Source organism: Myodes glareolus, chromosome 2 (genome assembly GCF_982192425.1).
Source record: "Myodes glareolus chromosome 2, mMyoGla1.1, whole genome shotgun sequence".
In the NCBI taxonomy this organism is placed as follows: Eukaryota; Metazoa; Chordata; class Mammalia; order Rodentia; family Cricetidae; genus Myodes; species Myodes glareolus.
In genome coordinates, this window is record NC_142027.1 from 40,775,633 (window position 1) to 40,792,234 (window position 16,602).

At 40.5% G+C, this 16,602-nt stretch overlaps 1 protein-coding gene across 1 annotated transcript in view; it reads left to right on the forward strand.

Moving 5' to 3' along the window:
• Nucleotides 1-16,602, forward strand: part of Crybg3 (crystallin beta-gamma domain containing 3) — a 108,598-nt gene that overhangs the window by 67,101 nt on the left and 24,895 nt on the right. The window contains exons 13-17 of the mRNA XM_048422732.3: nucleotides 6,092-6,234; nucleotides 6,329-6,455; nucleotides 7,308-7,340; nucleotides 12,559-12,668; nucleotides 16,162-16,288. Of these exons, the coding sequence (XP_048278689.3) occupies nucleotides 6,092-6,234; nucleotides 6,329-6,455; nucleotides 7,308-7,340; nucleotides 12,559-12,668; nucleotides 16,162-16,288 (540 nt within the window). The remainder of the gene's footprint in view (nucleotides 1-6,091; nucleotides 6,235-6,328; nucleotides 6,456-7,307; nucleotides 7,341-12,558; nucleotides 12,669-16,161; nucleotides 16,289-16,602) is intronic.

Consider the following 16,602-nt stretch of genomic DNA (forward strand, 5'->3'; position numbering starts at 1 on the left):
GAGTCGGCAGTCTGGTAGGGAAGGTAGCATAGAGATAAATAGCGTTGTTAGACTGTGACCAGATTAAGTACTCAGATATCCATTAAAGAGTCATTTGGTCAGTTCTCCCTCCTTGGAGTACAGAGGACTGCACAGGACAGATGCTGGTGTAGCTGAGGCTCCTGTTCACAGTCACTGGAGTGAAAAGTTTCCAGGGTAGACAGACTGCATGAAAGGAAAACAGAGGTTATTTTATAGCAAGAGATTGGCCCACGTTAGTGGGTGAAGTTGAGAGATTAAGCCATAGGTTCTCAGCTGAAGGTAGTCTTTATCCACGTGACACCATCTGGAGATGTTTTGGATTGTTGATATTTCAGGGGACGTGGATCTACTGATATCTAGTGGGTAGAAGCCAGGAAATCCTGCTGTAACCCTGTGTTGTGCAGGTCTCCCCAACAATGAAGAATAACAGGATGGGCCACTAGGACAACTCGTTGGTAAAAGTCCTTGCTGCCAAGCCTGATGACCTGAGTTCAATCCCCAGGATGCACATGGTGGAAGGAGGAAATTGATTCCCTTAGGTTGTCCTCTGATGTGCACATGTGCGCGCACATACCACCACCGCCACCAACAGCAACAAACAATAACAACAACAGTAGTAGTAGTAAAGAATGTCAGAGCCCACAGATTCTCACAGTGCCAAAGTTGAGAAACCTTTATGCGAATAAGGTGTGTTTAGAGATGTATGTTCGATGTGTTAATTCAGGATGTAAGAGAGAACTTTGGAAGGATGAGTACAGTGAATGAAGGCCTAGGGCCAGGGAAGAGTTCCAATTCATTCCTGAACTGATTGTGAGTTACTGGTGAACTTTTAGGCCCAGTGGACATTAGAAAATTAGTGGCTTAGGAACAGTGTTTTGGTGACTATATGAAGAAGTAGAAGAGTTAAGAGAGAGGTGATGCTGGAGCTGAGAGGTCTGGAGTATCACAGAATTCCAGGCAGCCCGGGAGGTGATGGATGGATGCTACAGTGTTCCTGGGATATTGGGGTTTATCAAATGTGGCGTGTCACCCTGAGAAGCCCTCTCGACTTTCTTTTGAAGTATCTCCAGTAACGGTTCTCAACCTGAGGGTCCAAGGACATTTTCACAGGGTTGGCATATTGGATATACTGTATATCAGATATTTACATTAAGATTCATAACAAATACATGGCCTTAAAGAAAACCTTCACAGCAGAAAAGAGGATTTCATTCCATCAAAGGCTTCTTAGACTTGTTAAGTCACTGGTAACTATTCATATAGGGTCACCTGTCAGGATGGTCCACATATATAGCATGTTTACATGAGTTTCAGATACTTTACGAGAAGTCTATCACTACATCCAAATTAATTATACTGAAAGAACTATTCATTTCTAGATTTAAATTTTAGAACTATGCATGAAAATGTATGTATACATTGTCAAACGTCTTTAAAGACACGGTGTTCAAGTTACATTTTGAAAAATTGTGTATTCTTCAGCCAGGCCCATAAATGGGAAGGTGTGATTGTGACCCTGGTCTGGTATGACATCTCCTTTCCCCATAGGCCGGGATGTCTGTAACCTGGGAGAGGGGGAAGCATGGCAGTCCCAGTCTGAGTTAAAGTCATGGGAAATCTCCTTGTGACCAGGCAGGAAAGCTGTGTCGTGTGGTGTCAGCTGAGAGATCCTGGCCGCACTACACGGAACACTCTGGATTTGCTAAGGTCAAATAGCGGATATGTTCCTCTGGAATGATGGGAACTGTGCCAGTCAGCGATCTGAAGAGGACGAGGAGAAACGCATTCCCAGCTCCAAATGAGTCACTCAGATGTTCCCGTGTGGCTGATTGCTCTTTCGGAAGTGCATGAAAGGCATGCAGTGCAGTTCAGGCTGGGGGTCAAGGAATTTTTATTCATTCTCATCCTCCATAAAATGTGCTCTGTGTGCATGTTTTCCTTCAGTTTTATGCTAGCTGCCTGTCTAGATTTACTTTTGCTGTTGGACTTTGCTTTTTGCCAGATCCAGAGTATGAACCCAGGTGGAGTTGGGGACCACTATAAGTTAACAGATTCAGCAGGACTCCGTTGGCTCTGAGATGACAGTGTCCACCCAGGGTCATAACCTACGAGCTCACTGGCTGGATCAGCCCAGAGCATTTATGGAATTTCAGAGTCATCATATTACAGAGCTCTGGGATGCATCCCCGGGCTTCAGGCGACTCTCAGGCTTCTCACAGGCAGTATTCTGCTTGAGACTGTACTGAATAAGTCAAGCACTTAAAAACTATAAACCAGACCATAGCCTTGGAAGTCCTTTCACTACTGTCCATCCTCCTTGAGCTGCTATCCTACCCTCACCTGCATGCAGTGACTTAATGTGCAGAGAATATCTGGGACGTGGTAACCTAGAAATTGTAGGTGGACCCTAGACATGGCTGCACGTGTCTTCCATGCGTCTATAGAACAAGGCACTTCTGTGTTTCGTTTCATTGTTTTGGGGGTTTTCTGGGTGATGGGGAGCCCAACCCAAGGCCTCATTCATGCTGTGCAATCACTCCACCATGAACTAACAACCCCCGCCTGATTTTTGCATATGTAAATCCTCATTTTGTCTGTGTGACATCTAGATGTTCATACACAGGAGGCTGGGCCCAGCACTGGCACCTGACTGAGCACACAGGTTGGCTCTGAGCCCCAGCTCTGGCTGTCAGGGTTACTACCTCAATACTGCCAGTCAGCTGGGTCTGATCTCACGTGTCTGACTAGTCTGAAAGAAAAATGCAGGGACAAAACCAGGCGAGTGGTTCAGAGGGAGAGAAGAAACTGGGAAAAGTTGGAAAACAGAAGCTGTGAAGCAAGAAAAGCCATAAATAGAAGTAGAAAATAGAAAGAGGGGAGCTCCACCACTTGGGCCTTCGCTGCAGACCACTGCTGAGGCTTTGGGGATGGGAGACAATGTAGAAATCTCAGCCCGCGCTTTCTGTAGTGATTCCTGTGTAAGAGGCCGCTCCTCTCCTTAGCTTCAGGCCTCACCAGCACACATGGCCTCTGCCTCCAGACCATTTCTCAGATGATTCTTCTGGCTGCAACTGCTCCCCTCCTGCTCATACCATGTGATGTGTGCTTGTGCTTGCTCAAGTCAAGCACAGCCCTGCTAGCGCAGCACTTTCTGAATGAAAGGGCAGATAGATAACACCCATATAAATGTCAGTGTTTTTCTGCGTCCTTCTCCAATGAAACAGTGATCCAAAGCACATTTCAAGATCCCAAGACATAGGAAATGACAGGCACTCACGGAACCAGAGGAAGGAGAGATAGAGGCAGGGAGTTTGAGTCATGAGAAATGGGGAGGAGAGGTCACAATCAGCACAGTGACTGAGCACTGCCCCGAACCTTTCCTTTAGGGTTACATCTGGTTTTGTTGGTCACTGGTGATGTTGGTTGCTGACAAGCTCCTGCCCGAGCCCAGTACAGCCCTCACAGTTGCTGTCCGCTGGCCAGTGTGCTTTCAGCATGGAGGAACGGGTGTGTCTGTGTCTGGGAGGGAGCCTCTGGTAGGGACGTTCCTGTAAAGTGACCACAGGTTATTGAAGTCTCATTCCTTATATAGCCTACTTATTGTGTGCATGCCTGTGTGTGTGTGTGTGTGTGTGTGTGTGTGTGTGTGTGTAAGTAAAAGCAGAGATTAGAAAAACTAAGAAATGTTTTAGAAGTGAAGTCCTCCTCTTCCAGAAATGAAGTTTTAATAAGAGCTGGGACATTGGCTGATCCAACATGAACCCTTTCAGTTTATTTTTTTTAATAGAGCATGTGAAATATGAAAAAAGAAGAGAGTAGTTCTTGATTACAAAGGTGCCTCTGGAAATAGAATTGAAAACTCGATTATGGGTTAGAAATTATTTTGTAATAAAAGTTTTAGGCAAAAGCTGTCGTCTTTTTCTCTGAAGTTTGATATAACATTTGACCTCTCTTTGTCAACAATTTTTAAATCCTTGAAAGTTGTCCAGGTTGTGTTAGCACATGCCTTTAATCCTAACACTCAGGAGGCAGAGGCAGGCAGATCTCTGAGTTGAGTTCGAGTCCAGCCTGGTCTACAGAGTGGGTTCTAGGACAGCCAGGTCTACACAGAGAAATCACATCTCCAAAAACCAAAAGAAATAATGATTAATAATAATAGTAATAATAATAGAAGAAATAAAAAAGAAAATGAGCAAGTTGTTCAGTACAGGAAAAAAAGAACATTTTTCCTACTCACTAAAGAGGCTGTTTTCTTATTTTGAACTCTGTTTTACTTGCCCATAAGGAATAGTGTTCTGCCTGGAACTCTTGTATTTATAGATCTTATTTTAAAACTTAAAAAAGTAAAAAGTTTAGTACAGTGGGTTATAGAGAAATTGACAGCATTTTCTGTATTTCAAAATGGTGGACTAATAGATATTTGTGTTTGTGCACAGGTTTTTGCATGTGTGCGTGTATGTGTGTGTGTGTATTCCTGTGTATATAGGTCATGTCTCCCTCTAAATCCCTACACTTGCGCATGTGTGGGTGCCTGTATTTGTGTGTGTGTGTGTCTGTGTAGGTCAGAGGTTGGCATTGCATGGCTCCCTCTAAATCCCTACACTTGGCTGTTAGAGCCGGCTTCTCTCACTGATCCTGGGCATCACCGATTTGTCCAGGCTGACTGCCAGAGAGCTCTATGTGTACTATGCTCAGTTTTGTTTGTTTGTTTTAAGAAAATTTTATACATGTTTGCAGTGAAGTATGATCTTAACTGCTTACCATGTCCTCCTTCCAACTCCTCTTATATGTCTCCAGTATGTACCTGCCACTTTCGTATTCATGCCTCTTTAAAATAAAAACAATTGGCAGCTCATTCAGTCCAGTTAGCGCTACCTGTGTGCATGGGTGCAGGGCTGTCCTTTGAGTTCTGCGTCCTCACTGGTCACGTGCCCTCCATTCCGTCTCCCCAGGTGAGGTGCGGAGCAGCAGTGACACTGTGTCCTGCAGTTGTCCCTCCACGCCTCACCTGGGGAAATGGAATGCAGGTCACATTGCTAGTGAGGAGCTGACAATAAATTTGAGTCCAAATCTGTTTATTCATCTACCCTGAGCTGTTAAAAGGAACAAATATTGTTGACATTATAGATATGCAAAAAGAAATGTTGATAAAGAAATTATATGTAGCATCTTTTAAAGTTAAGGGTGTTTATCATTGGATAGAAAGAAACAGAAATTTTTGTTCAATGTAGTTTTCAATTTCGATAACATGTACGTTCTTTTTTTCTTGGTTTTTCGAGACAGGGTTTCTCTATGTAACAGCCCTAGATGTTACATAGCCCTAGCTAGAACTAACTCTTGTAGACCAGATTGGCCTTGATCTCATAGAGATCTATCTGTCCAGCCTCTGCTTCCCGAGTGCTGGAATTAAAGGCATGTGCTTCCACTGCCCAGCTGATAACATGTATGTTTTACTATATATTATTTAAGTCACTTCCTGGAGGACTGTAATACAATATTATGTCTAGTTCTTTTTAAGTTGCTTAATTTACTAGTGAAATTAGGAATCTATGTGTTTGATTTTAATGTTGCTCCTGTGAGTGGCCTCTGTCTTTAGCTGATTATGTATTTGTATTTGTGTTTAAAGTTTTCATAAGATCATAATGTATCAACTTTACAAACAATTTTCCTGATTTTTGAGCAAGTGACTTCTTTAAAGCTCAGCAGTATTTAAGACTCATAAAATTGTGCCTCCTGTTGCTCACAGTCCATTGTATTTTCACTTAGCCTTGTGAGATTTTGCTCAAGTGAGAGTTTGAGTATTTTCTGTAATGAGTTAAATATGATGTATCTAATTCTAGAGGTTTACCTAAAACTGTTGACAGATTTCCATGTGTTTGACTTACATTATTTTCAGATTAGAGCAAATAAAGGCTTAATGTTTTTCTCTAAATGATATTGGAATAGAGATTACAGCATTGTATTTCATGCCATTAAGATTCTTCCTGAAATTATTTGTGTGAACATTATCCCGACTGTGTGGAATTGTGTCACATACATTCTCTTAAACAGCCCTCCTCCCTCCTTTCAGAACTTTATAGAGTCTGCTGTCACACTGTTTGAGTCTGACATGGAAAGGGGGAAGTTCATCGACATTACAAATCAGGAAATTTCGGACCTAGAAGAAATCGGGTTTGGCAGTGAAACCAGATCCATTTACGTGAAGAGTGGCGTGTACGTAGCCCCTGCCTCCAGAGCCTGGGGGGTTGGCAGGGCTTAAGTCTGTGAACTTCTCGACTCTACCGCTCTCCTGTTCTCTCCCTACTAGATGGGTTGCCTACCGCCAGAAGTTCTTCTGTGGAGATCAGTACATTTTAGAGAAAGGAAAATACAAATGCTTTTTTGATTGGGGAGGAACAAGTAATACAATCTTGTCGATCCGACCAATCCAGCTGGTAAGTGAAGTGTGGGGCAGACAGACACCAGAAGCATGCAAGGAGATACAGTTGAGTGTAGAGCACTGTTTGAAAGTGGTTAGGTTTAGATTCTCTTTTATGTTTCTGTACACAGTAAATAAAATACCTCATGTATTTCTACTGATTGCGGAGGGAGCTAGTAGACAGGAACACATACTTGAGGCATCCCTGTACTAGAACCAGTTCATCCATTCAGCAGCTTGGCTTTGTACTTCTGTCTTGTTAGATACTGTTGTGCCGATTCACTGGAGATACAGATGAATATGACTGCCCTGATGGCTCGTGATCTCTTAAAGGGAGAGAGATTGATGGGCAGTTCACTATAGTGTGGTTAATAGGAAGATGAAGTGTGTAGATCATGCTGGACGAGATGGGGGAAGGACGCTCTGTCACTGAGGGTTAACACCTTACAGAAAGAAAGGACACTGGTAATACTCACGGGGGTTCTTCAGGCAGAAAGAAGCCCATTGAGAGGGAGATGTGTGTAGAATCACAAAGTGTCAGACACTGTGGCTGTGTAAATGAGAAGAACCACTGAGTGACCTGGGTGTTTGTTCCTTAGTGTCAGAAATTGAGGACCTTTCTCAAGTGCGCCTGGATGTTCTCTACTCCTAGCTACAGGAGTACTCAAACTAGTCATGAATACTAAAACTATTCCAAGAAAATTCCATAGGTTGTTTGGGACAGAATGGGTCATAGATAGATGAAGGAATTTAGTAAATTGGTAAGACCATGAGAATCTTATTCTTGGGATATTTTCAAAACATTCTGAAGCTGGATAAGCTAAGATGATATGACACAATTTTAAAAATATTTTAATATGTCTTTCAGGAACCACTTGGGATAAATGAGCCTCCACATTTGGTACGTTTCAAAATATTCTTAACTTAATCATTGGTGGAGTATTTACCAAAAGCATTTACACTTTCTCAAATCTTTCCCTGAGATAACTTTTATGTGCCTATGTGACAAAACAAGTTCCTGTTGGATTCGGTGGCTTTAAGCACAGGAGTGTCCTTTATGTTGGTGGGATTGTCTGAGCTTTGTCACAGCATCCACAGTGGGTCATTGGAACCGGTGCCCCTCGATCTTTCCTATAACCAGTCCTCTCTGTCCCTGCCATCGTCTTTCTCAGCACTGCATATCTCCATGTTCCTGGAGAAGCAGAGAACTTGCAGCCGTGCCCCACCCCCGCCTCATGCTGTGCTTACTATGTATACAGGCTTAGGAAACATTTTTACTGCGCTGATTTATTTTCTTGGGAGGGGTGTGCTCTCCTGCCGTGGTACATGTGTGTGGCGGTCTGAGGGCGACTTGTCGGAGAAGGTTCACTCCTTCTACCATGTAGATCTCTGGTGTTCACACTCAGATCATAAAGCTTGGTGACACGAATCTTTACTCCCTGAGCACAAGCACCCTTAATCTGAGCCTTCTCATTTTCCTGAACATGGATTTCTGATCCTTGTGTGATTTTTTTTTTTAAAGCTCTAGTAACCTTAAACCTCCCTCTCGTCCTCTCTCTGTTTCCATTTCTCTGTCTCTCTGTCTCTGTTTTTCTCTCTCTGTATATGCATGTCAGTGGTTCCAAAGGGTTTGGATAAAACACCAAAGCCTACTGTTGGTTTATTGTATTCCAAGGTCTAATAATTGCATTCGGTTAGTGTTTGTAATAATTCTGTGTGTGTTACTCATTTATGAACATAAAACTTGAGATTCTGAATTTAAGTCAGTGTCATTATCATACGGTTAGAGGAAGGAAAGGAGACATCCTGTAGTTTCTGTTTTCAGAAGGACCTACATAGGGACAGAAACACAATGAAAGAGAAAGACGGGGGAGGAAAAACACCGCTTTCCCTGTTTCTTTTAAAAAATAGCCTGGTTAGAAAACTTCCTGTCCAAAGGCACATGTAGTGATGGATGACCAGTGACATTGACGACTGTAACATGGTGGAAGTCTGCTGAGTGTGTGCAGTTCCCATGTTCCTGTCAATGCCTATCTGTTTCAGCTCAGCCTACTTTAATCACGTTCTCCTCACTAGAAGTGCTCCGATGTTTTTGTTATTTTCTAGTTAGCTGAGACCTTTAGAAACAGTTCCTCCTTGAACATAATTGAGAAGTTGTATTTAGAGATACTTCCTGCCAGAAACTTTATTTTGGGTTTTGGGGAACCTCCAGCTGTGGATTTTTAAAGCTCACGTTTTTACATGAATCAGAATAGCATGTGTAGGTGAAGAGGGCTAATTCAAACTGGTTTTTTTTTTTCTTTTCTGAGTTTCTAGAGCAGATTAAACATCCCATTCTTCTGAGCTGTTTTCTCCCCGTCCAACTCCTTGCTCTTTATTAAAATGAGCTTCATTGTTTGGGGGAAGATAGCTGGACTTTCTTTATAGTGCTTCCAGATCGACTGGAAGAGGAAGACAGCAGCAGACGCCCAGTGAAATCGGTTTGCTTCATTTGTCTAGCTGTGGCTCAGTTACTGTGAAATGCGTGTTTCTGACAAGTGTATGCTAGCTGATGTTTGGTCATGTGTGTACAAAGCCTCTTTGTTTATGCAGCATTAGAACCCCTGGGTTAGGCCTTTTTATTGTTTATATTTACCTAGACAAAAACAAGCAAATCTTGGCAGTGTTCACATAGAGTATTTTCCTGCCTGAGTATGGAGGCAGTTATAGTTCAGGGTTCAGGTCAAAGAAGGATTTTTTTTGTTTTATGTTAATTATCTCAAGGGAAACTCTTAAGTCACCCAAGGGGGGATAAATCTAAAAAATGTGCAGAGAGTAATATGTATCATTATAAAGTTATAAACATAGGATTGCTGGGAGTTTTGTAAGTATGAAAATATATATTTAATTGTTATACTAAAAGAAACCAGCATTTATGGTGGAGACTGTTTTTCTCTTAAGACACAGACCCGTCACTAAGTCTGATTACCAACTAGAGAGTCACATGGCATAGTAGAACTCTCCATCAGTGGAGGTGGCATTTAATTTTGTTTTTATTCCCCCCTCCCAAACAAAAGAAACACTAAACAGAGTATGGATTTTTGTCATTACCTCTCCGACTTAGCACTTGTTGAAGATCATATTACTAGATTAAATATTATAAAAGTTAATTTCTTCATAGGGGAGATTATAGTGATCCCTTTGACCTAATCCGCTACCTTGGATCCTTAGGACCATTATGAAGTCTGTTTACAAATATAATTGTTTAGAATTCCTGAAATACAGAACTGTTATTCTACCCCATGGTAGCAGAGAAAAATAAACCAAGTGAATTCTTCTGTTGTGTAACTTAGCTTCAGTGACCTTTGAAGTGACAGAGGAGTTTATAATGGCTTTGCTTGCTGTCACAAAAGGCAGCGGTTCTCACCCTATGGATTGTGACCCCTTTGGGGGTTGCATATCAGGTGTTTACATTAAGATTCATAACAGCAGCAAAATTACAGTTATGAAATAGCAACGAAATAATTTTTCTGGTTGGGGGTCACCACCTTATGAACTGTTTTAAAGGACTGCAGCATTAGGAAGGTTGAGAACCACTGATAAAGAGGGATTTTTAAACACTCAAAAGGAAGAACTATTTAAACAAAATTTTGTTTAAATTTTGGTGGTAAGAAAGATAAAAATTTTATAGTATTAATTGATGTGAGAAATTGATTTAGGTTGGGTATAATTGAAGATGGAAAGAAAGTGGTTTTTTGGTTGTTTAACAGTCTCCATGTATCTATGAAGATGGTCAGAATGTTAGAGAAAATATTAGAGGGGAGAACTTAGAAATTATTTTAGTGTTAATGTAAATAAAAGTACCTTCAAAGTTTCTGCTGATCCTGTGGAATAAATTGAGCAGGCCTTCTGTTTTTGGTCAATAATTTAGTTACTGGATTTTTAGTTTGTCAAGCTAGAGCCTATTACATTTTCTTCATGTGTATCATGAATGAAAATTACAATTAAATAAAGTTCTATGAAATCTTAGCCATAAAGTGTTGGTGATAATTTCTGCCTCGAGGAAAAAATATGGCAGTGCATGTGAAAAATACCTTGTCATCAAGTGGCAGAATTTTCTTTCTTTTCTCTCCTTTCCTCCCTCTCTCCTGCTTCTCTTCCTCCCTTCTTTCCTCTTTCCATTTTCTTGCTTCTGTATACTTCCATGAAGGAGACTGGTCGGAATAAACACATTTTCACATGGTCCATGGTGATGCATGTAGTTTGCAGATACCTCGTATCTTGTTCTTCTATTTGCTTAGTTTCTAAGCAACCCATTGGGTTCTTTTATATATCCATTGCCCATTAAGTCTAAAGGGAAATACTGTAGTGACTTGTGTAGCTAAGTTTTCTCCAACTTTAATTTTTCAAAACCTCCATCACTTAATTTCATTAGGAATGGAAACTACAACTTAATTAATTATTTTCAGCTTCTGAGCTTAGAGTTGCCTTTTGATATCCCAAGAGTGCTTTTGTGGATGGTCCAGACCCATTCTTAAAGTGTTACTGTGAGTTGTTCTATTCTGATGTACACTGATTGGGTGGACATAATGAGGTAGCTATTTTGTAGGTCTGGTCTAGTGTTTTCTTAACCATATACTTCACATTTTAGAGGTAAAAGAAAAGTAAACTCAAATGTACATTGAACCCAGTTTTTAAATGTTTGCCCCAAATTAATTTATTAAAATACTCTGTATAAACTTAAATTCCTCTGTGTATGAAGACGAATGACTGGAAGGGGGTTATAACTGCAGTATCTGAACTGTCTCACACCTGCATTATTGGTGTGTAGAATTTGACATTTTCTCACTTCACAGTGAAATGGTGTTTGTTGTTGTTATTTGGGGGGGGAAGCTGCAATTGGACTCATGTATGCAAAGTCAGTTCTGTACCGATAGTAACACTGCTAGCCTGAATGTAAATGAGCATTAATATATATCAATATATGAAAAATTGACTCTATACATCAGAAATGTATTTTGTGAATAAAATATCTGTGAGATCCATTTTCATGTAGTTTTTCCAGTGTGTTCTGTGAAGACTGATTGTGTTTGCAAGCTGCGAAGAAGTTTTCTACATTTTCAGAAGTTTGTGATTCGTGTCTTATGAATCTTTATATATGTTGTGAAACATATGTCTTCTTTGAAACTTCCTCTTTTCTTGCTGTCCTACCTGGGAAGGAATCTGAAACATAGCAGTCTGAAACATAGTGGATCTTCTCCTTGAGAAATCCTTGATGCTTGACTGTCCAAGTACAGTGTGGTTTCTCAACAGGAAGTCCCATTGTGAAAGAAGCCACAGTTGGTCAGGGGAACACTGGTATGAGCAATGGCGTTCTCTCTCACTTCCTGTCTTTTGGCTGATCTTCAGTATCAGACCAAGCAGAGTCGGGGCAGAAGGGGACTGCCAAGAAACATATCTGGTTAAAAGTCCCTTGGGAAGATGAATACAGCTCAAGGAGGCTTGTTTCTGATGGCCGCCTGGGCAGGAGGACTGTGTGCAGGTCATTTATTACGATGTGTTCCTTGCTACCATGCAAGCGTATCAGTGCAGTATGCTCCCTGGGCCAGGTCAGTTAGAGTCTTCGAGGATTAGGAAATATTTATTTATAGGGCTCATTAATTTCTTCTTGCTCATTTTTGATTCAAGGCCTCTAGAGCTGCAACTTATTGATTTCAAGGTCAAGGGAGTTTTAGTTGGGATTTCATTGTCTTACCTTGACAAAAAGTCAAGTAAAAACATAGTATGATATTCAGCTATACTGTACATTTAAGATATTCTTACCAGAAAACTAAAGCCATAACCTGGAATGTATAACGCAGATGTCTCTCTTTCTTCACCATAAATCAGGCACTAATCCAACACAGTTTGATACAAATGATGATGAAAATGATAAATATTGAAATGTCATTCTCATAAACATGTACGGAGAAATAAAGGCGCATTAAGGAGAATGTCACCATTCTTCACATAACTTTACTGATAATAAATAAGACACAAATGTAATATCCTGCTGAACGTTTATGAGCATGTTAAAGTTTATTTGCTTGTGATGATGTTAAACAGCCATTTCACGGTCAATTACTGCTATGTTCCCACAGCTCAAAGCATTCAGTAAAGCAGGCTTCCAAGGCGAGTGCATAGATTTTATAAAAGAATGCTCTGACCTGACCTCATTCTCGCCATCCTCCTTCAAGGTTCTCCGTGGCTGGTGAGTGTGCTTGATTCTTCTGCTCTTAACTAAGACCAAATTTCTTTTAAGTTTACAGAGGGCAGAGGTTTCTTTTTTTTTTCCTACACAGTTTTTTTCTTTTTCTTTTTCAAAAAGCATTGATCAGTTGCTAACTAGTCTATGTTAATCTTCGTGTATTTGTAATTTTAGTTGTACAAGTTATACTAAACATAAAATAAGTTGATTATTCAACTTTGGGAGAAATGGTTTCATTTCTCAATATTTTCTAAGATGATTTTCTAGGATTATTTTAATGTTTATGTTGTATGTTTACTGTCCAGCACAATAAAATGTTACAGAATAGCCAGTTCTTCTGTACAGGGATGACTATTATTACTATTTGCTTAAAATAGTCTGTCTATTTTACAAATGAGAAAGCTAGATTTGAAGTTAGGGTTCTGGAACTACCACCACATCGCACAGCAGAAATATTTTTGTCATTTTGTAACATGACGGCCGGCTTGTTGGGGTATCTGTCCCGCCCAGTACCCCACAGATGGCAAGTCCCAAAGAATATCTCACAGAGTCTACATTAGGTTATAAACTGATTGGCCCATTAGGTTAGGCTCTGATTGGCCCATTAGGTTAGGCTTCTTGTTAACTCTTATAATATATATTACCCCACTATCCTTATCTATGTTAGCCACATGGGCTCAGTACCTTTCTCAGTGTGACAGTTTACATGTTGCCTCTTCGGTGGTCTGCGCAGGAATGGCAGAGGAACCTCCCTGCTTCCCAGAATTCTCCTGTTCTCATTTCATCACCTCTACTTCCTGTCTGGTTTTCCCGCCTATACTGCCTGCCTGGCCAATCAGCGTTTTATTAAAATATGATTGACAGAATACAGACAATTCTCCCGCATCATCATTTAATCATTTTTAAAAACCTTAAATCCTTTATTCTTCCAATTCTAACAACATGATTAATCTTTTTCACATGTGAAACTGTATGTGATTTCTTGGGCTAAAGTATAGTCTATTGGTTCTGTAATGAAATATACATAACATAATATTTACTATTTTGGCCATTTTTAAGTCTTTGGTTTGGTTGCATTCCCCGTATTTCCAGTGTCTACCTAATAGTACTTCAGAATCCCTGGTATTTGTCAGTTTCCCTTTCTTCTTCTTTGAGCCTGTGTAGACCAGTGCCCCACATTTCGGTTGACTATTTTTCCCGTCAGTCTTTATTCCTCGTCGTCTCTAAGGCAGATCAAGTTCACCTCGTCCTGTTCTAGGCTGATTCCATTAGCTGCCCTCACTTTCCTTACCCGTTTGTGCCCTTCCCCCTCTGCCAACATGTACTCAGCCAGCTGTCTTATCCATTGCCCTCTGTGCCAGGATGGTAAGTCCCCTCAACTCTATGGTGTGGCAAGCTCTGTTCCTGGTGCCTTACCTGTCGTGGTATCCCAGAAGCGAGTGGCTCTGGTTTAACTGAATGGGAACAGCTGAACTGTGGGGAAATTTCATTGATGCACGTGGAGATTTGCATTGTATACGTATGACATACATAAAAAGTAGAAAGTAGCGTTTGTTTTTTTTTAATTTAAAAGGCATCTGCAATTTTAAAAATCATTTCAGCTCGTGAACTGTATTGAAAAATAAATGATGGGACTGTCTGGCACATATTCTGTGATCTGCCGACCCTTACAAAGATTGTAGGTCTTTGGTAAACAGGACCAACAGATGATTATTTATTTGCTATAGGATATGTTAAAAACTTATACTTATAGGTCTAGTATATATTATTTCAGCATCACCTACCCCCACTGTTCCCTTAAACGACTTTGTGAAAGCCTTCACCATTGGAAAAGACTGCTGGCATTGAGTGGATGGCGTGTTTGCTCCCCGCTATCCATTAGCCATTAGGTGATGGCCTTTCCCAACTGCTTTTCACTTTTCAATTGCCAGTGCCCTTCTCATGTACTCTCATTGCCTACTTGCCCTCCATTAAAGCTGCAGAATTTTAAGATTTGTTTACTACTCATCCCAATTTGTTCAAACCGTGTTTTTCTTCCGGGTTTCCTGTCACTGTTCTGATTGGATCTCTTCTCCAGTTGTTGCTGTTTTTATATTTACTTCTGAAGGGCTGAGGGTTTTACAACACTAAAACGTAAAATCCTGTAAGTTCAGAAAGCTTATCTGCCACTCTGTTGTCAGAGAGAAATATGTAGCGAGGACCTGAAATAGTTTTCTTACCCTTAATTGGTTTTGAGTTTCTTCTCCAGAAAGGTAAAAAAGTAAATTTTCTGCAAAATGATTTTCATTGATCAGATAAAAAGAAGCACTAAAATTTTCCTACAGGGAAGTCATTGTTTTCTCTCTTGAGCTGAAATCTAGGACAAATTAGCCACATATGCCCTTATATGCTGGAAGTATAAGTATTAAACTATAGTTAAATGTAAAGAATTTTAGAACCATGGAGATTATGTAAGCACCTAGTTTTTATGAGACCTGGATGTGAATCCAATTCAGCTCCTTCCCAGCTATGTAAGTAACTCGAGGCAATGGTCTTCTCTGATCCTCAGATTCCTCATGGACAAAGGCCACAGTCCTCCAAGGACTGACTTTCTTGTCCTCCTAGTGGTGAGAATTGAGTTTAGGGTCTCACTTGTGCTAGGCAAATGCTCTACTGCTGAGCCATACTGCACTAAATAAAATACTGCAAATGAGAGGCTTCGCTTCTTGCCTACTACTTTTAAAGCCCTTGATAAATGTCGGCAATTAAGTATTCATCACACAGGAGAAAATGACAGTAAATTGCAGCACCACCCAGCATTCCAATGGTAACACAAAATTAACTTCGTCTAGGTAAAATACTGATAGTACTAACATTTTTAAATTATGGGCTAAAACTTCATTACACCCAAGCTAAATTACTAATAGCTAATTAATTTTTCCTTTCAGCTCCTCCTTTGAAAAGGGCGTCCTTAACCAGGACCTTGGTGTGTGGTGTATTGAATGTAACTCAACATGAAGGATTCACTTTAAATTGTTTTTTCTCTTAGCTCTCTGACATAAAAGTGACAGATACACTTTAGAACGTTTCTCCAAAATAACTTAATTCATTTGATTAATCATCACCATAATTTGATCCCAGGGTTTTTTTGTTTGAAGGCACTAAATTTACAGATGTCTTCAGTGTAAAGCAGATGTCTTTTTATTTTAGGTTTCAGATCTGCCATTTAATTGGTGAACCTTAGGAAAATCAGCCTACCTTTTATAATCTTTAGTATAGTATGTTGATTGTGAAGGTGAACTTATATCTTCAGCTTAGGCAGTTATTGAAGATCCTATGAAATGAGGTCTGAGACTCATGCCTGGGGCATAGTAAGCAGAAGGTAAACAAGAGTGGTCACTGCTTATTGACCAGTACTGCCCTGTACCATGACGGCTGTACCCTAGTTTCTACAGCTGGATGACAGGACAGCCTAAGGATGGATTGTAATTTGAGTGTCCTACTGTTTCTTTTATAGCTGGCTCCTGTATTACCAAGAAGATGTCTTCTATCATCAGTGTGTATTGGAAGAAGGCCTCTACGTTGACCTTACTTCCTGTGGCTGCCCATCAGCTAGAGTCAGAGCTCTCAAGCCCATTGACTACGTGAGTAACCCACTGAGCTCATAGTTACGAGACACAGCTGAAGTACCTGGGGTGCAGGAATTAGAGGCAAGGATTTGAGGCCAGTTGCACAGCTTCTTAGGTCTGTAATTCCAGGCAAATTGGGTCATCTCTCTGAAATTGCGCTTGCTTGTCGGAGAAGGAGCCAGTAGTGATCGTATCTACCTCACAGGATTCTTAACAAGTCCTAAGTACAATAATGTACATGAAAGGCATAGCTCTTTGAAGAATAGTTTATAATGTGAAATTAGAAGAAATATTACAATGAGAAATGCCAAATTATCAAAACAGGAGTA